Here is a 25,364-nt window from a genome sequence, read left to right as displayed (position 1 = left end):
TTTGTTCTTTCATTTTCTTTTCTTTACATATCTAGGCCTACTGCATAGTACTGTGTTCTATTCGTCTGTCATTCAATGTTATATGAGATACTTAAATGGTTTCCTGTGGAAATAAGCTTAGTCTTTTCATGGATCTCCTTTTAGTAGACCTTGTACCAGTGAACTGTACCGTCATTAAACTGTACCTTTTCCTATGCAAACTGACAATAAAGTCTTCAATCAATCAATCAATCAATAGAAACGGGGGGAAATAGAATGTATTTCTTAAGGTATGGCAACATAACTGGTGTCTTCATGGTCCAGTCACCAGTCATGTTGCCATATCTTAGCTTTTTCTGAACTGACGCCACTGTATACAATATATGTTGTGGCCCCACCCTCTCCCTATGAGGTAGGGGGGATTAGGGGGTCCCTGCTCCATCTGATCTCCCCATCCGTTTGGGGGTCCCTGAAAACACCTCGAAGACCCCTGGACTAAAAAGTATTCAATCAGTGTGTGTGTGTGTGTGTGTGTGTGTGTGTGTGTGTGTGTGTGTGTGTGTGTGTGTGTGTTTTGGGGGGTGGGGTGGGGGTCGCTGCGCCCCTCCTCCAGTGTCACGTGACCGGCTCTCTTTGTGTTGTGATTCACAAAAAAACGACCCTTCTTTTCCTTCTCCCTCCCCCCCCCACCATCCCTCCATCCTCTCTCTCTCTCTCTCTCTCTCTCTCTCTCTCTCTCTCTCTCTCTCTGTCTCTCTCTCTCTCTGTCGGGTCGTTTCAGTCCGTCCATCTTTTCATTCAGCTCTGTTAGGTCTGTAAGATCTACTGTTTTTAAAGGAATAACCCTGGTGGCTTTATAACCGTTGGATTTATCCTCAAACCGTGGATTTACACACCCTCTGAGGAGAGGAGGGGGTTTTAATGGTGGGGGAAACAAGCAGGCCGCACCGCAGATCTACACACCCTCTGGAAGACCGGATTATCTGATCTACACAACATCTAGAGGACTGGATACACTGTGTCTGAACTAGCAGATCTGTATACAATCACAACGTCTCTACACTAGTCTAGTAGATCTAGTAACAATGTATCCACGCTAGCAGATCTGTAAACATCGGTGTGTTTTTGATCTTTTGTCCAACCGGAGCGTGGATTCCCTGCTCTCTGCGTCTCAGTAGATCTATATATACACTGGATTATCGCTAGAATTAGATCTGTAGTCTAGTAGATCTGGTAACAATGCATCCACACTAGCGGATCTGGTAAACATCGGTGTGTTTTTGGATCTTTTTTTGTCCAACAGGAGCGTGGATTCTCCCAGCAGATCTCTATATACACTGGATTTACTCCTCTCTGCCTCTCAGTATTAGATCTGTATATACAGTGGGTTCTCGGTAGAATTAGATCTATAAACCATGTTTCTAAGCTCCTAGCTGTTGCTACACAATGGAACCGTATTGTTAAAGCGGAACACATTGAGCTATAGGACTTGGAGATCGCTTTGATTTTAGAAGCCCAGATCTGTGAGATCTGTTGTGGTGGGGGGAGGGGAGGACGGCACATCAAAGGGACCGCCATCTGTCCGTCTGTCCGGGTATCTCCGCCATGTGGGGTGGCCTATCCCCCGCGGACCCCCGGCTCTGCTGGCTCCTCTGCAGCGGGGTGTTGCTGCTCGCTCTGCCCGCCGCACGGAGCTCCTTCCCCCGCAGCCCCGCGGACTGCGTGCCGGGGAAGGACTGTCCTCTTGGAGGAGGTAAGACCTGCTTGTTAAATATTATAGCCTATTGAAAGTAGGCAATGTTTGAAAATAGCAGATCTACAAGCTCACAACGCGTCGCGATGTGACGCGTTGTGAGCTTATAGATCTGCTATTTTCAAATCGCCAAGGTACAGATAGATGGATAGATAAGCCCCTTTTCCACTGGCCGAACACCACACCACTCCACACTGCCCACTTGTGCCAGGTTTTCCACTAACTGAGTGGTGTGAAAGTGGTACTAAAAGTGGTACTAAAAGTATCCAATAAAAATAGGGCTAAAGTGGTTTATCTATGTTTTACAATAGAATATTATAATTTGTATCTGCAAAATAACTAAAGTTTTCAAATAAATGTAGTGGAGTAAAAGTACCCTACAATATTAGGATCCCAGATGTAGTGTATAGTAGAAGTAAAAGTATTGGAAATACTCAAGTAGACTACAAACAACTCAATATTGTACTTAAGGACAGTACTTAAGTAAATGTACTTAGTTACTTTACGTCACTGGCTGCTATGGTGCTATTGTTGTTGTTGTTGTTGTTGTTGTTGTATAATTTTTGTTATTGTTATTGTTGGTACAGTAAAGATCTGTCTGTCTGTTTTACTCAATTCCAAGGTGCTTTATGGCGTGGGAAATCTGTCTGTCTGTCTGTCTGTCTGTCTGTCTATCTTAGTAGGTTATACAGTCAAATATAGTAATAACAGTGTTTATTCAGCATTGGTTGAATTCAGAGTAAAGTACAGTTGGCATGGCTAGCATAATGATAAATAACATCTTATCTATTAAATAAATGCACCCTATGGTGCATGGACCTTTATGTATTGGCCTACAGTATGTGATCAAAATCAATCACATACGGTTGTGGCTGAAATTATTGGCACCCTCGCACATAGAAACTCAACAGCTCAACTGTCTGTAAAATCCGTATAAATTGACAAAAGTAATTTGTCTCCACAATTCTCTATTTAACTGATAATAGCACAGAAGCTTTTTTTTTTTATCTGAACTTAACAGATTTGCGTTAACTATTTTGAAAGTCCATCCCATGTTTAGTTGTTTAACCCTGTCTTCAACGCTGAGCCAACAGATCATAGGCTAGAGAAATGTGTGGTAGAAACATGGGTCATGGTTGGACCCCAGGTGGAGAAGTAGTGGAATCAGTTTGTTTTGGGAGGTTTGGAGCTTAGTCTTTAGAGGCTTTTTGATGTTGGAGTAGGGTGGGTGATATGGTGATGATTATCATTGAGACGATACATACAATGTCTCCACGATATGCCTTTTCAGAGGTATCCTATATGTCGTGATACAATGAGAGAGCCTTATGAAAAAAATACTGTTGAATTGTTAATACAGAGATTCATTGCAGAATTCAATTTAAACCTGCATTTTGGTCTAAATCAGTAGTTCTCAAACTTTAAAATGTCAAGGTCTCCACTTAACTCTGACAATATACAAATGGACCCGTAAGGGTCCATTTGGTTTCATTTGTATACTGTCAGAGTTACATACTTGTAAGGGTTAATTTAGACCTCAAGAAAGGAACCCAGAGAGTCTAGTTTTCGTCAAGTAACTTGAAAAATAACCGTCAAAACCAAGGTGAAAAAGAATCGTGATGAAACCGTGTATCGTGATACAGCTTGGGGAGAATATTGTGATATTGTATTTTTCCATATCGCCAATATATATAATATATTTGCCAATACTGTATCGATACTTCAGGCCGTAGTATCGCGATACCGAGTGCCGCGCTGCAAGCTTGTAGATCTGCTATTTTAGAAAAATCTTGAAAAGTTGAATTTTGACCCGATTCTATAAGTGTCTTTTGAATCCTTCTAAGGTTTTGTTTTTTTTGAAAAACCCTATGTTTCTATGTCGGCAATCTGGCAAGCCATCGTCAAAGAAAAGGTCCTTTTCACTTCAACTGGAGCTCAGTTAGTCTGTTCTTGAGAGACTACTATGTCAGTGGTTCTCAAACCTTTTCATGTGAAGGACCCCCAAAATGATATTTATTTCCAGGGACCCCCCAGAAGCAATTTGAGTTACAAACGTTCGCTTTGAAAATACATATATCCAAAGATGTGCACACATTTTCACGACTTTTTCAAAAATAGCAGATCTACAAGCTTGAGCTTGTAGATCTGCTGTTTTTCAACAGTTAAAGCAGTCAATAATTCTAGTTCTAAATGGGCTAATCTCAGCATCCCTATAGTTTCAATGAGAGAGCAGTTTGTAGCAGTAGCAGTTTTAATAGCAGTTTGTAGCAGTAGCAGTTTTAATAGCAGTTTGTAGCAGTAGCAGTTTTAATAGCAGTTTGTCCCGTTGTGCTTTTGCTAACTGCTCCAGTGGACCCAGAGATTAGGAGGTGCCTTCTCCCAACTGCCGTTTACAGATCAGCAATCTGAACACAGGTGTTCAGTGGGATTTAGATCTGCAGGCCACTTAGGCCATGGCTATACGAAGCTGGATATTTCTGAATCTAGACATTTTTTTGTGCTGTTGGGGCTTGCAGCCACATGAAGCTGGATATTTTTTAAACCCGATAAATAAGTGGAGAGATTGAAAAATATCCGATTCACTGGATCCGTGTAGACAGGGAACCCAGATATCTCTGAAGACTTTACTGTGTGCGTGCTTGTTAGACCTAGATATCTTTGTCGTGTGGACCGAGATATTCTTCTATGTGGATATCTGAAAAACCAGGATATATGAAAAATCCAGCTCCGTGTAGCCATGGCCGTTGGGGCGAATCCGATACTTCTGTGACCGCGAGAGCAAAGGTCCGTTTCTCTGTGGTTTTATCAACTATGAAGGTTAAATAACAAATTGAGCTCCCATGGCCCTCGCTAAAATGTGAGCTAAATGTTTGACAGCGAGGGTCATTTTCAGTCTCATTCACTTACTATACACTGTACTATAAAGGAAACAAGAGAGAGAGATGAGAGGATGAGGCAGTCATGAGAGAGAGAGAGATATTAATGTGCAGTGAGTTATGCTCGCTCCACCAGTTGGTGGTTCTCAACCTGTGGCTCGGGGTCCCCAAATTATTTTGGGGGGTCCCCAGATGTTTAACTTAATGTGAAACATTGTTTTCTCTCTCAACAGTAAACAAACCAACATAAAGTTTAAGTATATAGAGGGTATCTGCACATTTCTAAAGTGATGATTTAAGGACTTTTTAATACCTCTAAAATGACAAATTAAACATTGTCCAAATTGTCAAATATTAGAGGCAGAAATTGTGATCTACATGCAGATCTACATGCTCACAACGCCTTGCGTTGCGAGGCGTTGTGAGCATGTAGGGGTCCCCCAGTTAAACTATGACTATTTTAGGGGTCCCCAGTTAAAATATGATTATGTTGGGGGTCGCGGCCTGAAAAGGTTGAGAACCACTGATCTAAACAAAGGTAGTTTTACGTTGTTGAAAGTCTATTCTTCATGGTGGGAAACCTCTCAGCACCCACTCTGTAAAATACATTATATTTGTCTCTATTCAAAGATAATGTATTTTACAGAGTGGATGCTGAGAGCTTTCCCACGTGGAGAATAGACTTTCAACAACACAAAACTACCTTTTTTTTTAAAAATGAGTAGAGAAGTAGTTTAGTTTATTTTGACTGAAGTTGAGCCCTCGTAGGGGTAGAGAAATCCTCGTCATGTGTTTGAGCCTGCTACCTATCAGAGCGTCAGTGAGACCTCACTAAGGGGTCCCTTAGCTGAGAGAGATGAAGCAGGGACCCCTACTACATATTGTATAACATTTTGTTTGTTGTATATTTAGCTTGCTTGTTTTTTTGTGATCTTTTTGTTGTGTTAGATTCATGTTGATGTTATTCTCAGATATTTAACCACTTTAACCCTCAATACTTTATAAACTTGATCTTTCACTCTGTACTTGGTCCACTCCTTTTCCCCCTCTACAACAAACCTCTTTGCAGAAAATAGCTGATCTATACAGGCTTTGCGAACTTGTAGATTTTCCAATTTCCTCTAATGTTCCCCTCAGATTACTTAGGATTGTGTTGTTAGGGTTGGGTTTCCATCAAAGATTTGTCATTTTAAAAGTCCTTAAAGTTGTCACTTAATGGTCATCTGGGGACCCCCCTGGGGGCTGTGACCCACAGGCAGAGAACCCCTACCCTAGGGGTCCCCAGCTCTATAGCAGATCAAAACCTGTTGTGCTGTTTTGAGCTTGTAGATCTGCTGACTTTTGAATCTGAATGGGGTGGTAGGATCCGGTCCCTATGTGCAGGAACAGACAGGTTAGGTGGAGGTGGCAGGAACTATGGGTGGGCGGTGGTGATAAATACGTTGGGTTAGGGTTAGGGTTAGGGTTAGGTTGAGACGATACCATGTTTACTTTACTTTACTTTATTATGGATCCCCATTAGCACTTGTCTAAGCATGGCTATTCATCCTGGGGTCCGTCACCACATACATTACACACATCATGTACAACCACATACAATACAACAGATATGACAGACAGACAATAGTTCACTTACAAAAGTTAAGAAGTACAATTTTTAAAATGAATTTCACATTATTGTACATTTCATGATAAAGGGTTACCCATATTTTTTCTCTCTTTTTTTCTTCTTTTTTTAATAATAATCTTCTTTTTCTTTTAACAATAATAAATAAATAATAAATAGATCAGATGATGACGAAATTTCAGGTTGCCCAGAACAAAGCTGAAACGAAGCAGACAATGCAAAAACAGACACAGATCACATTCTAATGAAATATTGTTATACTGTTTTACCATCCTTTTAAAACTCTCTTTGGTATTCGCTTCAATAATATAACCTGGCAGTGAATTCCAACTTACAATACATCTATAAATGAGGTTTTCTGTATAACAGAACTTTTCACTGTAGGTAAATTAAACCTACCTTCTATTGCATGTCTTGTTTCATATTCATGATCAGCACAATGTTTTAATAAGCTTTTATATAATATTGTTGGTGACTGTGTACATTTTATGCTTCTGATGAAATTTAAAAGGAAATAAGTTGACCTTTGACTAACAGTCAACCATCTCAGCCTGTCATGCATGTCTTGTACATGAGTTCTGTAGGAGCAGTACAAAGCACAACGTGCCATGTCCCCACGATATGCCTTTTCAGAGATATTGTATATATTGTGTTACGATATGGGAGCCTGATACTGAACTGTACAGAGATTCATTGCAGAATTCATTAATTTAAACCTGTATTTTGGTCTAAATCAGTTGTTCTCAAACTCTAAAATGTCAAGGTCTCCCCTTAACTCTGACAGTGTACAAATGAATTAAGGGTCCATTTGGTTTCATTTGTACACTTTCAGAGTTACATACTTGTAAGGGTCAAATTAGACCTCCTAAAAGGACCCCAGAGAGTCCCTGGACCCCACTTTGAGGACCGCTGGTCTAAATGGTCTGTTACTGCTTTTTTCTTTTAGTTTTAGTTACCTTGTCTCACTTTAACTTTGGTGTTGCCAATACAGTGTATTCATTTCTAAATCAATCTGTATTGCATGTGCAGTTACCTCTGGCCTGCACCGACACAAAGGCTCAGTAGATGGCGCTGTGTGATCATTAACTGGTAAACTAGTGTTTGTTTTGTCTCACTTTAATTGCCTGCTGGAGTCTTGCTCTTCATTTACTCCAATAAATGTCCGTATGCCACAACACAAGCATGCATTTGTGATGCCCTATAACAACATATCCCTGAATGAATATCACTCTAAAGTTATAGAAATCCATGTGATTCTCATCTGCTGTTTGTTGCGAGGCGTTGTGAGCGTGTAGATCTGCTATTTTCACAATTTCTGCCTATGATATTTGATGTTGATATTTGACAACGTGTCCAATGCTTAATTAGCCATTTTAGAGGTGTTAAAAAGTCCTTAAATTGTCACCTTAGAAATGTTGAGGCGTTTGACTTCTCTTTCAGAATGATAATAACCCCTTTAGTTCTTAGTCAGTCAGGCAGTCAGCCAGACATCCAGCCGGCCGGCCGGCCGGTCGGTCGGTCGGTCGGTCAGTAAACCATAAAACAGAGAAAAAACTCATTTGCAACTGCTGAACGCTGTGAATGGTTGACCAGGTATTTTGGGGAAAGCCACAATGATTATTTTATCATTTTATTTTACGCTTTTTGTGGTCATTTTTGAAAAGAAACACATATGATGCTTAATTTTTTTTTATAAAATATTTTTGAAACATCATTTTTTATTTTAGCGTCTGTTTTTCAAGAAAATGTTGACTATAGCTCCTTTAACATGCTCTTAACTCATCCACTGCCAATTTGAATATGCCGTCTTTCAGGTTTCACCGCCAGCCCAGAAGTCACAAAAGAATCTGATTGGAAATCCGTTCAGGCATTCATGAGATATCAGCCATTATGTCTTACATGTTATGTAAACAAAAATGGCTGCCATGTTTGAAAGATGGGGTTGTATGGGGGTGAAACATGCAAAAATCGCGATTGCAATCTAGATAGAGTGGGGTCCAAAAAGTAAAAAAAAAAAAAAAAAGATTAGGTCAAAACTTGTCAAACTAGTCATAGGCAGTTTAATATGTAACTTTGTCAGAATCCAAGTTTTTGTTTGGATATTGTTTTTTACAAGCGCAACCGAAGGGTCAGGAAAACAGTTTTCTTCGCCAGCGGGGAATACGTTTTGTGGGAACGCCACACTGTGAGAAAACAACAACATCCGGGAGAATTCTCCCGGCGGAAGTGGCACCGTTCTATACCCGTCTCAGCCTCATATTGTAACCAGGCTTTTCTCTTGGCAGATGAGTAAGCCTGGATACGCCAGGCTATGAGAAATGTGATTTATAAATAATGTTTGATTGGTTAACATTAACCCTGTGTGTGTGTGTGTGTGTGTGTGTGTGTGTGTGTGTGTGTGTGTGTGTGTGTGTGTGTGTGTGTGTGTGTGTGTGTGTGTGTGTGTGTGTGTGTGTGTGTGTGTGTGTGTGTGTGTGTGTGTGTGTGTGTGTGTGTGTGTGTCTCAGAGGGTCAGAAGAGTGACCTCAGGTCATGTGACGCGGGGACGTGTCGTTTTGGAGGAACCTGCAGAGAGAACGTTGGAGACGTACGATGTGTGTGTCAGTTCCATGTGAGTTACACACACACATACACACACACGCACGCACGCACACACACACGCACGCACACACACGCGCACGCACGCACGCACACGCGCACACACACACACACACACTCTCACACACAGGTAGAGCGTTTTAATGTTGGACTGTACATCAAAAACTATTTACCTTTAATCCAAGCGTCTTCAACAGGGGGTCCGGGACCCCTAGGGGGTCCTCAGGGGGTTACTACAGGGGGTCCTCCAAATCTTTGTGTGATTTTTTTTTTTTATATGAATGAACTTGAATCATATTCTGAGAACTTAAGCCAAAAATAGCAGGTCTACAAGCTCACAACACCTCGTGTCCTGGAGACACTTTTAGCCAGGAGCAGTGCAGGATTCTCCCAGAAAAAGCAGATCTGCTCATTTTCTTGCAAAACATCATGACTTCAGATCTCAGGTTCTCAGCCTAAATATCAGACAGCCTAAAATGTGCAGCGTTGTCTACTTAAAGATCTGCCTACATACAATAAAGCTGCATTTGTGTTTATGTACTTGTAAGTCATCAAAAAATACAAAACATTATATTTGGAACCATTATAGGAACAGGTCTTTGGAACTGTTAAAATCCAAACGGGTCCCAAGCAGAGTTGAGTTGAATTGTGTTTTATTGTGTTTCAGTGTAACAAGCAGTACATTCCAGTGTGTGGGTCTAACGGTGACACCTACCAGAATGAGTGTTTCCTGAGGAGAGCTTCCTGTAAGAAACAACGAACCATCACCGTACAACATGAAGGAGACTGTTACCATGGTAACTAATATATATATATATATATATATACTACTATACTACACTACTATACTATAGAACCATCACCGTACAACATGAAGGAGACTGTTACCACGGTAACTAATATATATATGTATATATATATATATATATACACTACTATACTATAGAACAATCACCGTACAACACGAAGGAGACTGTTACCACGGTAACCATATATATATATACACTATAATACTATAGAACCATCACCGTACAACACGAAGGAGACTGTTACCACGGTAACTAATATATATATATATATATATACACTATAATACTATAGAATCATCACCGTACAACACGAAGGAGACTGTTACCACGGTAACTAATATATATATATATATATATATATATATATATATACACTATAATACTATAGAACCATCACCGTACAACACGAAGGAGACTGTTACCACGGTAACTAATATATATATATATATACACTATAATACTATAGAACCATCACCGTACAACACGAAGGAGACTGTTACCACGGTAACTAATATATATATATATATACACTACTGTACTGTAGAACCATCACCGTACAACACGAAGGAGACTGTTACCACGGTAATATATGAACATATATATACACTAGAACCATCAGCGTACAACATGAAGGAGACTGTTACCATGGTAATATATAAATACATTTAAGGGGGTTCCACGCTAGCCACGGTCACTGCCTCCTAGCAATTCATTTTCAATGAGAGGCGGGCGGCTTTTTCAGCCGTGCAGCGAAGTTTTGGGGCGGCGAGGCGAGCGGGTGCGGTCCCGTGAAATCCCCCGCGAGCGTGCTGGTTTGTGCATGCGTACGCGGGCGGTGAGAGATGGATTGTGTTCATCTTTGTGAAATACCGCGCAGCGTTTACTCACTGAGCGGTCAGTCAGTCAGTCTGTCTTTTTGTCAAATCACACTTTTGCCCTACTCATATCTCCGCCACCGTTGGCCCTATCCATGCCAAACTTAACACACACACTCCTTGGCTGACAAACCACAACCTCCACCCCTCCGCTCACAACGCTCACAACGCTGCGAGGCGTTGTGAGCATGTAGATCGGCTATTTTCACAGTGTCTGAAAAAAACAAGTTTTGTCAGTTTTTTACACAGGTTTCTACGGTTTCTTGGGCTGGATATGGCAGCCTGGAACGGTTGTTCAAGTGCAGCTAAACTTAGCATGTTAGTAAACGTGCCACAATTAATAATAATGCATTGCACCTGTGAAGCTGACCTGTGGAACCTGGGAATATACCATTCTGTCAAGATGGGGAGAATATAATTATTAATACCTTGTTAAAGTGACCATTTTGTTACATTTTGCATTCGTAGTTATTTTACTGTAATTTAACAACATAATAACCAGCACAGTATACAAAGAGATGTTCATGGATTTATATTTAGAACTAACTTTTATTTCCAGTCAGCATGGGGTCCCATCGGGAAGTTCTTCTCGCACACTCGGAGCCAAGGAACGCATTAAAAAGCCTTTATTTGACAACTAGGGCTATTACATATTAAAACAATAAAAAGCCAATAAAGCCGACCGGTTTCGACACAAAGAGTGTCTTCTTCAGGGCGTGGCTATAGGGGGATGGCACCGTAGGTGCATGTCCTCTTATACCTCCTTGTGTCCAAGGGAACCAATCATAACACATATATATCTCATCAGGATCAGTGTAAGCAATCTAACTCATATACATAGTAAGTATTGTGTATTTACATTCATATCGCCCACCTATACCAACAATATAGACATATATGACAAATTTCATAACTCATACTTTCAATATGTAAATAACCAAATAATTCACCTTTACAGAAATGGTTTAAAATCAATTTCTTCATTTAGACCAGGGTATACCATGGCGTCAAAAGTAAATATCCAGTATGTTTCTCTCTGCAGTAACCTCTGTAATCTGTTGCCACCCCTTGGTGTTTGTTCAACTTGTTCAATACCCTCTACTTTGAGGAGGCTGTCATTTCCATTGTGGACACTATGGAAATGACGTGCCATAGGGTAATCTTCGTTATTTGTTCTAATGGCATATTTGTGTTCAGCCACTCTGTCTTTTAACCTCCTCTTAGTCCGCCCTATATAAAAACAGCCACATGGGCATGTAAGGCGGTACACTATGTAGGTGGAATTGCAATTAATAAACTGTTTGTACTTGAAGGTCTCTCTAGTTTTGATGTCTTTAAACTCCTTTTGTTGTACAACATTAAAGCAGTGTCTACAATTAGTTTGTAAACATTTATATGTGCCTATTGGTCTATTAAGCCAATGGCCCTCTCTCTTGGCTGGTAAATAACTCTGAGAGAGTTTGTCTTTTAAAGAAGGAGCTTTTTTCAAACAAAAAGTAGGGGGAAGTTGACATTTTTTATTTAGAGAGGGGTCACTTTTGAGAATATCCCAATTAGATCGAATGATCTGTTTGATTTGTGAGGACTGTTTGCTGTAAGACAAAGAGAAGAATACACCTGTTGTCTCTTTTTTCCTTTTGTTAGAAGGTTGTAAGAGTTGTTGCCGTTCTAGGGAGCTCACTTTATTTCGAGCTGCGGTAATAGTAGTTTTATTATAGGATCTATTTAGGAAGCGTTTACTCATTTGTTGAGATTGCAATTCAAAATCAGAGTCCTTTTATTTCCCCCCTGGACCCAGGGTATGGCAGCTGCATACCCCTGCCATACCCAGTTGATGCCCCTGATCACATCCCCATCAATGATCATTATCATTATCATACGCTACTGTCTGTTTCTAATTCTAATCAAACTCTCTGTCTGTCTGTCTGTCTGTCTGTCTGTCTGTCTGTCTGTCTGTCTGTCAGATGGAGGATCGGGATCAGGAGATGGAGGTATGTCATGAAATAGATAAATAAATACATTTTATTTATATATACATATATTTATAGTTTTATGAACATCTCATGTTCAGTTAGGGGAAAATGATCTCAAGTGGAGTTAGGAGGTTTTTTGACCGAAGGGCTTTTTACTACTTTTCATTGGTTCAATATTATTTTAACACACAGATGTAAAGGAGGTTCAATAGCCCTGATTTATGACAACAAATATAAAACCTCTAAAATGGAGTTAAGAGGTTTTGGCCGGACAGTGTCGATATTATACTTAAGGCTGTGTTCAGACTGCAGTAGAACGATTCATTTATTTATGTATTTATCAGATGTGATGTTTGGGACCAAAGCCTACAGGTTTTATTCTGATGTACAGGATTTACAGAATGTGATTGGTTCAGGCTACAACTTAGGGTGACCAGACGTCCCAGTTTGGCCAGGACTGTCCCGTTTTCAAGCTGCGTGTCCCGGTGTCACCACAAATATCTCTAAAACACTAATATGTCTGTTTTCAGTGGTTCAGAGTGTTTTCAGAAAAGCAATAAGCCACGCGAGGCTTGTGGTTACCTGGTATTTTACACCGGCTGAGAGGGTCGGAAACACTCGGCTGCGCCTCATGTCTCCCTACGTCTCGGCTTATTGCTTTTCTAAAACGGTTACAATATGGCAACATGAAAATCATAGATACTGTATGTACCAATTAAAACTGTTCTATTTCAATAATAATTCACTATAAGGTCTGCTCTACAAGAAAGTAGTTCCCGGCCAGGCTGCAGAAACAACACACCTGTTACTTGCAATCAAGTTCTCTAGTCTAGCTTCACAACACTGTGGAAAGAAATGACGCAGCTGGGTTTGATATAAACTGATTAAAGGTTTGGGTTATAGTCTTCACATACCACAGCAACCAGCCAATCAGAATCAAGGAATGGAACTAGCCGTTTTAGAAATAGACATTCATCATGTTCTTTTCATGAAAACATGCTCACCTAACCAATCAGAAAACATGAACAAATTCATTGTGTGTCTGAATTCAACACTGAGCCTGTTTGTCAATCACTGCCTGCCTGGATGCAGTCCTACGTGTGCGTGCACGAACGTTAGAACTTAAACAACTCAAATTCGTTCTTAGACGCTTTTAAGAAGTTTTTTAAGAAGATTTGACATACAACAATGTTTTCTTAGCTGTGATTCGATCTTGTGTTAAGAAAAAATCTACGCACACTGTAGAGCACTCTTAGGGTGGCCTTTTAGTTCTTAAGTGTGACATGCTGTGCTAAAATAATTTATTCTTTAAGTTTCATCAATTCTACAGTTGTATAATAATATGATTTAAATCATCAAAATATTTGTATCGTATCTTTAGAGCAGTGGTTCTCAAAGTGTGGTTTGGGGACCCCCAGGGGTCCTTTAGGAAGTTCCAGGGGGTCCACAGTAAAAGAAGGAAGAGTTTTACCATTTTAACCCAGTTTTAGGCCATGGCTACACGGAGCTGGATTTTTCAGATATCCCGGTTTTTGAGATATCCACATAGAAAAATATCTATGTCCACACGACAAAGATATCTGGTCTAACAAGCACACACACAGTAAAGTCTTCAGAGATATCCGGGTTCCCTGTCTACAATCAGATATTTTTCAATCTCTCCATTTATTTATCCGGTTAAAAAAATATACAGTTTCATGTGGCTGCAAGCAACCCTAACCCTGCCCCAACAGCACAAAAAATGTCTAGCTTCAGAAATATCCAGCTCTGTGTAACCATGGCCTTAAACTTTGTTTGAAAATAGCCAATCTACAAGCTCACAACGCATTACCATTACAGCCCATTTTGAGCTTGTAGATTGAATATTTTTTAAACGCCATGATAAATCTTGAAAACGATTGGCATTCATCATGATAAGAACATAGTTTTGCCCTCCTAAGAACGTTTCATGAATCTGACTCGACTTCTCTTAGGAATTCACTTAGGAAGAAATGTAAGAACAAGTTAAGAAGAAAGTTGAGAACTTATTGGTGAATGAGGCCCAATGATTCTCTATGACCTCATGCACACCGGCTCAGAATTTGCCATGCGGCAGGCTGGCTGCGGCTGTGCGTTTTTTTTTTCCAGATCGAACCCAGTTCGATTCGTGCGTCTTGTCGCATGCGGTAAAAACTCATCGACTCCTTTTATGACTCCTCTTGGGATCCGCAGTGTGGATTCCACACAGCCTTGCACACCAAATCCAATGCGTTTTAGTCATGCAGCAAACGAAAAAAAAAAAAAACACAATTTTGTTGTACAAAGCCCTTTACTAAACCGCTAGTATCTAGTTATCTCATCTGCTCTCTCTCTCTCTCTCTCTCTCTCTCTGTGTGTGTGTGTGTGTGTGTGTGTGTGTGTGTGTGTGTGTGTGTGTGTGTGTGTGTGTGTGTGTGTGTGTGTGTGCGTGTGCGTGTGCGTGTGCTCAGATGCAGAAGGGTCGGGTCGGGGGGGAAAGAAGACGTCTAAATGTGGAAACTGCAAGTTTGGAGCAGAATGTGACGAAGACTCTGAAGACATGCTGTGAGTTCTCTCTGTGTGTGTGTGTAGATATATATATAGATAGATATATATATAGATAGATAGATAGATAGATAGATAGATACCTTTATTATCCCACGGGGGAAATTCAGTTGCCCAGAGGCAGCACAAGTGACACGTCACACACAAAAGAAAAGCTATACTCAAGCATAACTTAACAAACATGGCCAAACAAAAGAGTGCACATAACAGTCACTGCTAGTCAATGCAGTCATGCAACACAAGTATCACACCGCCATATCAACACCGCAATAATACACAGTACAACCAACACAACCCAATAGTGCAGGGCCTGAAAAAAAAGTGACCAAAGTCAGTGCAAATAAGTCAAGAATATTTTCCTTTTAAAGCAATAAAGGGAGCCACAGCAAGACGCCACAGCAACCCTCTCAGGGAAAAGTACGTTAGAGGTCAGAGTCAGGACAACTTTAGTTCCAGTAGTGCAAGGTAACAGTTGTCCTAGGTAATCCTATTAGGCCTTGGCAAGCGACCATCATGAGTCTTGTTGTATTGCTTGAGAGCGACCGGCACAAAGGACTTTCCAAGTCTTTCGCACCTCCGTCCTGGGTAGCGGAAACGGTTGTTTCCTCTCATACTCCAGTAACCAAAGATCTCGGGGTGTGTGTGTGCAACATATTACAATATGCAGTATATTGATGGCGATATGTTCGCTGACCGTGTCCGCACGATGGACACGCAGACACTTTAAGCCTCAAGCTGAAAACCAAACTAGTAAATCACTCTGGAATCCACGTCTAGATACACCTGGGAAACGATCCGACAATAGTCCATTTAGGCTATTCAGAAAATAGCAGATCTACAAGCTTTGCTTGTAGATCTTGGTGCCGCACTAATTAGCATACATTTTAGGCCCTACCCTAAGTCACAAAGAACTAAAGAACTCCTTTAATGTGTGAATGTTTTCAAATGCTTATCTATTAAAGTCTCTCTCTCTCTTCTCTCTCTCTATGTGTGTGTGTGTACAGCTGTATGTGTAACATAGTGTGTAGCGGTCACAAGGAGAACCCAGTGTGTGGTAAGGACGGGGTGACCTACGACACTCCCTGCCACGTCAGAGAGACGTCCTGCCTGAAGCAAGTCAGCATCCAGATACGACACGTTGGGAGGTGTACAGGTACACGCACGCACGCACGCACGCACGCACACACTACGCTCACTAGCACCACGATAACATGCTCCGCCCCTCGCTAGGACAGTGGTAGTCTGGGATCACTTCACTTTTCGGGCTTGTTTTTGGTCTGGAGCGGAAACCACAACACGTCATGTTGTAGTTCTCAAAGGACTACAATTTGGCCGGAACTATCAGACCGGATTCAGTTTTAACCCCAAATATTCCCCTGCGCTCAAGGACATACTTTTAGGGCCTACCTAATAAACTCCTTGATGCGGAGTAGTTTTGCTTTTGGAAAATTTGTTTGGTAAATGCATCTTTTAGTCCAGCTCGTAACGACTAGCAAGACTACACTAGGCTACTGGAGCATTTTAATAGGGATTGGGGAAACAAACGGGGGGAACCAAATCAAAGCGACGCCGCTTCTTCTAGTGTTTGGAAACCAAACACCAGGCTTTCCCCCAGAAAGCTTGGTAGGTGAGGTTATCACAGCGGTAGCCTGACATTACTTCCAACTACAGTAAAGCTGGTGTGGGCTCACCTTCGGTCCTGCTATCACTGAGGCACTGGTGAAGTCCGCGATTCGTTTTCATTGCACGTCCACGTGCACACAAAGTGATCCCATCCCATAGAAACCAACGGTCCTTCTCATCTTTACAGTCCATTTTCTCCCAAAAAATACTTTTGATGCCAAGGATGGCATCAAAAGTCCATCTTAGATCATTGTTTACGCTCAGGAACGGAAACTCGTCACGGGTGAATCTTGAACATCGTCAAGTGGGAATTGTGAGCTCGATCTGCTTCCCGCCTTCAAAATAAGAGAGTGGCCGCGAACGGCCCCTGGAGCAATTTTGAAAAAAAAAAAAAAAAAATCCAAAATCGTTTTTTTTTGTGGAGGCTAATGAACGTTATAGGTATGGTTTGCGCGATATGAAACGTGAGCTTCATCTTACCATAATCCCTAATCATATTCCATCATATTCAAGTGAAGTGACTCCAGTCAGAGCACTGCAGCAGAGTGGAGTGTGTGTGTGTGTGTGTGTGTGTGTGTGTGTGTGTGTGTGTGTGTGTGTGTGTGTGTGTGTGTGTGTGTGTGTGTGTGTGTGTGTGTGTGTGTGTGTGTGTGTGTGTGTGTGTGTGTGTGTGTGTGTGTGTGTGTGTGTGTGACCCACCTAATCCTCGTTGAGCATCGTTAAAGCATCAGAGAAGGCAATTGTGTGTGCACTGTCAATAAGGTCGACATCTATTCAATTCAATTCAATTCAATTTTATTAAAGTGTCAAATCATAACAAGTTATCTCAAGACACTTTACAAAGGCTAAAGAGCCATGAGAGAGAGAGAGGAGAGAGGGAGAAACAGGGGAGAGACAAGGGAAAGACAACAAGGGGCACACGCACGCACATATACAGGTCCCGCATGCGTATGTACAAGAACGAACGAACGAACGCACACACATACACACAGGCGCTGCATGCGCACGCGTGTGTAGGGGGAGGGGAAGGGGAGGGGAGGGGGAGGTAAGGGTAGGGGGGGTGGGGGGAGGAGAGAGAGAACCCGAGCAGAACCTGTACCTGTGAGGTACCCCCCCGAGAGAACTCGAGTGGATACCTCACAGGCCCGAGGCCCCCACCCTGAGCAAGCAATTTGCTACAATGGTAACGAAAAACCCCCTCTTAAGGAGGAGGAAACGTCAGGCAGATCCTGACTCTGGGGTGAACAGCCGTGCTGCCTCGACCGAGTCGGGGGGACAGTAAGGGACAAAGAGAGAACAAGAGATAGACACAGAGAGATCCAGGCAGGTCCACAGGTGTGCTTCATGGAGGCCTGGTCCGGGGTCACACTCTTGGTCTGCAGCTGAGTAGTCGGGTTTTAGTAGCAATCCCAGCAGCTGAGTTGTCGAGTTTTAGGTATTTAGGTTGTCGAGTTTCCAGGAACTGGAACTGTGGAGTGGGAGACAGAAAAGAAACTCCGGGGATGATCCCCGGAGTTCGAATTAGTGGCAGGCCTTATAATGGCAGGAACAGTGCTAGTTACAATTGCAATGATGTGACACAAACCCACACAACCAAAAGGGGGAAGAGAGGGAGGAGGGTTCCCCCTCCCCTCTGACCCATTATTCAGCCCAACCCAGTGACTTTGTAGGTTGGGATTAGGAGTGACTGTACGCTGTCTCACAGAGCCACGGCCTTTTGTCAGCCCGGCTACTGGTCCCAACATGCACCCGGACAGCCTGAGGGAGGTAATTTAGTCAGCAACGAACGAACGAACAAACGAAGCAACGAGCGAAGCAACGAACGAACAAGCGAACGAAGCACGAGCGAAGCAACGAATGAACGAACGAACGAAGCAACGAACGAACGAAGCAGCGAACGAACGAAGCAACGAACAAGCGAAGCAACGAACGAACGAACGAACGAAGCAACGAACGAACGAACGAAGCAACGGTCTGTACTTAAGGGGACGAAGGCTCCGGAGAGCCTGCGACGCCCCAGCCGCGGAGGAGCGAGTCCTCCGAATTGATCGACACAAAGCAACGAACGAACGAACGAAGCAGCGAACGAACAAGCGACGAACGAACGAACGAACGAACCTAATTATAGGCTTTATCATAGAGAAACGTTTTTAATCTAGTCTTAAAAACACAGAGTGTGTCTGCCACACGGACAGAGACTGGGAGGAGGTTCCACAACTGAGGTGCCTGATACTTAAAAGCTCTGGCTCCTGTTCTGGCCTTAGGTATTTTTTTGGGAATGACAAGCATGTTTTCATATTGTGGACGCACCGGTCTAGCAGTACTGCGAGGCTCAATGAGCTCTTCGAGGTACTGCGGTGCCAGACCGTGATATATGCTCTACTCTAAGATAGCATCAAAGCCAGGTTGGCCATCACTAGTGTGATGTAGCACCTACGTTAGTGCGGCCCCCGGCCCCTTGGTTTTCTGTCAATGTGGCCCCCTGGACAATTTAGTTGAATACCCCTGACCTACCCGATAAAACCCTTGATGCAGGCGTAGTTTGGTTTATTTTTTGAAAAGTCTGTTTGGTATTAAGCCCCTTTTCGACTGCAGTTTTAGCACCACACCACACTACACCACACCACACCGCACCACATAAAAATATCTACATTTTCCATTACAAAAAAGTACCCCTATCGGTATAGAAACAAATTGACCCTTTTAACTGTGATTATAACACAATATACATTTGTATTACAACTATCCTAATTATAATGCACTGTAATGGATTATAACTGTGATTATAATACATTATAAAGTATTAATGTATTACTATGATAATTAAAATATGCTATAATAGATTATAATAGTGGTTATAACACAATATAATATATTATCATGTATTACAACTGTATCCTGGTGATCTAAATGAAAAGTCAGTGAGTGATCAGTCATTATGAAGTGTTTGGCCCTGTTTGGCCTAGCTCAGACCTACTCTAGAGTGGATACTTTTTAGTACCCTGTTTAGTACCACTTTCACACCACTCTACCCAGGTCCTTGTAGTGGAAAACCTGGCACAACTTCGCACAAGTGGGCGGTGTGGTGTGGAGTGGTGTGGAGTTGGGCCTGTGGAAAATGGGCTTTAGAGGCACTGGCCTCACGATTCAATTCGATGACTATTCACCAGGTAACGATTCGATTTGATTATACGATGCATTGTGATGCATCACGTTTCTATATTTTTCTATATTATTGCACAACATGGCACATTTTTCATCAGCCAATACAAGCAGTCGGAATACAATATTTATGACACATATCACAATTTTTATTTGTACCAACTGTAAAAACAGCACATTATAGGCCAATAGTGCTGTATGACATTCCACTGGTCCACTGACCAGACCGTTTACTGACTGTCGCAAAAAACAGATCTACAAGCTAAAACTAAAACAGATCTACAAGCTAAAACTAAAACAGATCTACAAGTTAAAACTAAAACAGATCTACAAGCTAAAACTAAAACAGATCTACAAGCTAAAACTAAAACAGATCTACAAGTTAAAACTAAAACAGATCTACAAGCTAAAACTAAAACAGATCTACAAGCTAAAACAGATCTACCAGCTAAAACTAAAACAGATCTACAAGCTCAACCTGTGTTTCCTGTTTTCCAGATAAAACCAGGAAGGAAGAAGGAACGAAGAACAAACCTGATGTGTTTGGTAAGAAGAGCTTTCACAATAAGAGCTTCAAACCACCTCATTTCACAATAAGAGTCATATAAACAGCATCATTGTTTTCCCACAATAAACGGTCACTTTAGTCAATCTAGAATTCAAATGAATTTGAATCCACCTGTTTTCCACGAGAATTTACTGTAGCATTATCTGCGGACACTTCCGGTTAACAGCAGACATACAAGCTCACATCGCGTCGCAGATGCAACCGTTGTGAGCTTGTAGAATAGATCAACTCGGCTGCGGCGCCGGAAGCTGCCCGCACATTCTGCGCAATGCATGATGGGATGTGGGAAAGTTGTGGATAGATTGTAATAAATTTGAATAAATTTATAGATTTGAACTTTAGCTTCAGTTGAACACACCAAACACGAATCCGTCAGTGTTTCCATGTAGCCAATCAGAACCCAGTGCTCGTCCTGTCACTTAACTCTGTAGCCAATCACAATCCAGTACTCGTCTCTTTGCAGCCGTGTCCAAGCCGGGGGAGGGGCAGGGCTTTGACGATAGCCCCGCCCCCTGCCACGAGGACTACGCCCACTTCTGTGAACACGGAGTCTGTGAGATGAAACACGACCTGCCAGTCTGCAGGTGAGTGTGTGTGTGTGTGTGTGTGTGTGTGTGTGGTGTGCGTGTGACACGAAAGGGGGCTTGAGCCCCTGTCCTTTTACCTGTCTGTAAAAAGTGTCCTCTCCAGACCATGAATGCAGTTTTTACTATGGTGAAAGAAAAACAAATGCCCCCTCTTTCCATGCCATACCTGAAGGCAGCATTCAAGAGAATTGCCTTGTCCAAACTCTCCTGAACTTGAATGCAGCGTCTTATGTTGAAAGAATTGCCCTCTGTGTAGAAATCCATGTCGTTACGCCACATCTCCAGTAATGACCTGATTACATTATGCTCAGTTCATCAAGCGCTGAAATGTTGCATCTGGGAGTCCCTGGAATTAAATATTTTGAGATGGGGGTCCGCGGCCAACTACACATCATTTTGGAGGTCTTTGACGTGAAAAAAGTTTGAGAATCACTGACATAGTAGTCTCTCAAGAACAGTGTGTGTGTGTGTGTGTGTGTGTGTGTGTGTGTCTATGTGTGTGTGTGTGTGTGTGGGTGTGTGTGTGTGTGTGTGTGTGTGTGTGTGTGTGTCTCTATGTGTGTGTGTGTAGGTGCTCGTCAGGCTACGGGGGTCCTCAGTGTGATCAGCTCCAGGACTTCAACATCCTCTACGTGGTCCCTAGTGGTCAGAAGCTGCATTACGTCCTCATCGCTGCCATCATAGGAGCCGTTCAGATCGCTGTCATAGTGGCCGTGGTCATGTGCTTCACCAGGTAATCTATTACTGTAATATATTACTGTAATATATTACTATTACTGTAATCCAGGGGTCTTCAATGTTTTCAGGCCAAGGACCCCCTCCCCTCTACATATTGTATAAGCGCCGTCCAAGTTCCATAATGTGGCGGAGCGAGTCACAGCCCCAGAAGCCTCAAAAAGTCTAGTATCTCCCTCGTTCCATAGGGTTATCCCTTTGGAGTGATGGTTAGGATATTGGACTTTCACGCGGAGCAGGTTCACCTCCACATCTACTGGGGGACGGAATAGTAAATAATGTTAGTAAATAATGTCTGGAGGGAAGCGTCACTCAAAGTGCCTCTGGCCAATCACAGAGCGTCTTTTCCGGGACTTGCCGGACTGCCGCTCTCTTTCACGCCAGCAGCACAGACTCCGCAGTGAGCAGAAATAAAGTAGCATGTCAGCCGTCTGACAACAACCAACCATTATTATATATTATATTATATTATTTGTGACTTTAAGTCATGAATTTCTTTTTTTTTTTTTTTTTACTGAAATGGCCATGTCAATCAAATAAGCCTACTTTACACACTGCACCTATTGTATTTCATAAACCAAACCATATTATATTTTACTCATATTAATTTTTTACTATTCTGGGAAGGTTTTGTTCTTTATTTAAGTCATATCACTTAATCAATCCCTTTTTTTAATAACATTCCAGACTACAAAATCTGAAATAAATAAATATTAAAGATATAAAAGTGTGCTGGCTGCCAGATAGTAGTTGAAATTGATTGATTGATTGATTGAATACTTTATTGTCAGTTTGCATAGGAAAAGGTACAGTTCACTGGTACAAGGTCTACTAAAAGGAGATCCATGAAAAGACTAAGCTTATTTCCATAGGAAACCATTGAAGTATCTCATATAACATTGAATGACAGACGGATAGAACACAGTACTATGCAGTAGATATTGTAAAAAAGAAAAAAGTAAATAAAAATAAAATAAACAGTGAAAAAAGTATATACAGTAGGTAAATACAAAGAAGGGTCAGGGGAGGCTGGGCTAGGTTTGTTATTGCCAGTCTGTAAGTGTTTTAAACAGGGACCTGTTTCATCTCTCTCTGAGGTCCCTGGACTGAAACACATTGAAAAGCTCCTTATTTAATGACTCTTATTCAAATAACTAACGTCTACTTCTACAAAACTCCACTACTTCACATTGATGTGACAGACCTGAACATTATAGAATTGCTGCAGTAATGCTGTTCCACCCACAGAGGGCAGTGATGGACTGCTACACAAGTGACATTAAACTGCATGAAAGCTGGTGGTCTGAACTGCTCCATGTGGTTAAAATAAAAGAGGAAAAATAAATTATTCTATTATTTCTATGCTTTTCAAAGTGGGTGACGGGGCACCCTGGGGTGACGGGGCACCCTGAGGTGCCGCGACGGCAGTCCAGGGGTGCCGCGAGATAATGTGATAATATTTGGAATTTATTTGGACACACAAAAAATATTTAGTATCATTTTAAAGTTATTTTCAGTCAGTTCTAACCAAAATGGCTGTTATCTCAACGTTTTCCTCACAACATAATCACTAAAATATCGTCACTGTCGGGCAGAAACCTCGTATCTCCAAGTTTCAAATGTGTACGTCTTTTGGTAAAGCAAAGCCCTGCTTCATCATACAAGACTGTCACACAAAACTAGTGAAAATAGCCGACCTACAAGCACACAACGCCTCGCATCGCGAGGCGTTGTGGATTAAAAACAATATTTATTTATGGGATTAAAACAATATTCATGGGGTGCCCTGAGACAAAAACTTTTGGGAACCCCCAGTGTAAAGGTTGATATTAACTGCAGTTCCTCTCTCTCCCACTAGGAGGAGGTGTTGTAAAGGTTAATGTTAACTGCAGTTCCTCTCTCTCCCACTAGGAGGAGGTGTTGTAAAGGTTAATGTTAACTGCAGTTCCTCTCTCTCCCACTAGGAGGAGGTGTTGTAAAGGTTAATGTTAACTGCAGTTCCTCTCTCTCCCTCTAGGAGGAGGTGTTGTAAAGGTTGATATTAACTGCAGTTCCTCTCTCTCCCTCTAGGAGGAGGTGTTATAAAGGTTGATATTAACTGCAGTACCTCTCTCTCCCTCTAGGAGGAGGTGTTATAAATGTTGATATTAACTGCAGTTCCTCTCTCTCCCTCTAGGAGGAGGTGTTATAAAGGTTGATATTAACTGCAGTACCTCTCTCTCCCTCTAGGCGGTGCAACAAGACCAAAAGGGGGCGGAGACAGAAGCAGCATCTGGGTCACTTCCCGTCGGGGACCGCCTCCTCCAGGATGATGTAAACCACGGCCACTTTTTATTTTATTTTGAAATTAGTTTTATTTTTATTTAACTTTTTTAAAAAACAAAATAAGAACCAACTTTTTTACGTCGTCCGTTCGACGGACGGACGGACGGACGGACGGACGGACGGACGGACGGACGGACGGACGGATGGACTGCATTTTTTATATCTTGGTCTTTTTGTGGCTCTTGGGGGGGCGGGGTTCGATTTTTTCTTTTTTTTTTAAGAATTTAATTCTTTACGAGGCCTTAGAGTTGATTAGATTTATTTTTAAAGGTGCAGTACGTGATGTTTGTGTTAGAAAGAGTTTCAAACAGCTCTATATCATGATAGTAACCATAGAGTGTTTGTTCAGTAACAGTGTTAAAGGACCACTTTGGTTTTTACAACAAAGGTTCATATTCTAGATTGTAATCAGAGAAAAGAAAAGATGAGTGTTAAAATGTTTTCATTTACTGCTTTCTATTGTTTTAGCTATTTTAGCTAGTTTGATTTCAGTGGGGGGTGGGGGCTAGAGTTCTCAACGGGCCTGAACATTAAGGCCCGGCCCTAACTGGGCCCGAGTGGGCCGTCCCGAAGCCTAACAATTATCATCATTTTCGGCCCGAAAACCCGAAAGCCAGAGAGAGAGAGAAAAAAAGGAAATGTCGCCAGTAGGCAGCTGGCAGCACCAGTGTCTCAAATTACAACAGTGAGAGAACGGACATATAATAGTTGGCAAAATGGAAAATTTCACGTGTTAAATTGTTCATGAAACATGCAAGATTCTGCACAAAATGTGCTAACGTTAAATCCCTGTTGTCGTCAACAGTCAATCTCAATCATACAGCTCTCATCCTCTCTCTCGTTGTCGCTGCCTGCGTGATTTATGTTTCGTCCTTTCAACGGTGACGCATCAAACACAGGCAGCTGGCTCGACAGATCTACAAACCCAAAACGTGTTCATCTGGCTTGCATTCTGGGCTTGCAGATATGTTATGTTTGGTGCGCGACACCCTGTTACTGAACAACAATAATATTTCGTTTTTATTAGATTTAATTTCTCCTTTCTTTCTGTCCATTTAGTTTATTTAGTAAAAGGTGGAATCAGGGGCATAGTCCCGCCGATTTAAAATGATTCCAATACGGAACTAAAACTTCCTATGATTGGCCGCTAGTTGCGTTGTTTTCCCCCCTGGCCGGTCGCAAAAAGAATTGTTCTCCATTGGACCCCATTCATTTTCCCCTTTCGTTTTCTAACCTTAATTAACATTTTCATAAATACTTTATGGTTCATATCGCTAGTTAAAAATTGCCTTTCAATCACGATGATATGCGT

General features: G+C 41.8%; 1 protein-coding gene across 1 annotated transcript; it reads left to right on the top strand.

The window, feature by feature from the left end:
- Positions 1-1,584: 1,584 nt before the first annotated feature.
- Positions 1,585-24,044, top strand: LOC308307204 (tomoregulin-1-like; the record flags this gene model as incomplete). Its single annotated transcript, XM_080752375.1, has 10 exons — positions 1,585-1,732; positions 8,743-8,846; positions 9,501-9,630; positions 12,482-12,508; positions 14,959-15,052; positions 16,057-16,205; positions 20,336-20,383; positions 20,869-20,989; positions 21,564-21,725; positions 23,957-24,044. 10 exons carry the CDS (start codon positions 1,585-1,587, stop codon positions 24,042-24,044), a joined length of 1,071 nt encoding a protein of 356 aa, XP_080608501.1.
- Between the last annotated feature and the right edge of the window lie 1,320 nt (positions 24,045-25,364).

Source organism: Nannobrachium achirus (assembly GCF_963921795.1).
Source record: "Nannobrachium achirus genome assembly, chromosome: 21".
In the NCBI taxonomy this organism is placed as follows: Eukaryota; Metazoa; Chordata; class Actinopteri; order Myctophiformes; family Myctophidae; genus Nannobrachium; species Nannobrachium achirus.
Note: the sequence above shows the minus strand (reverse complement) of the source record. Positions and strands in the feature narration are given on the sequence as shown.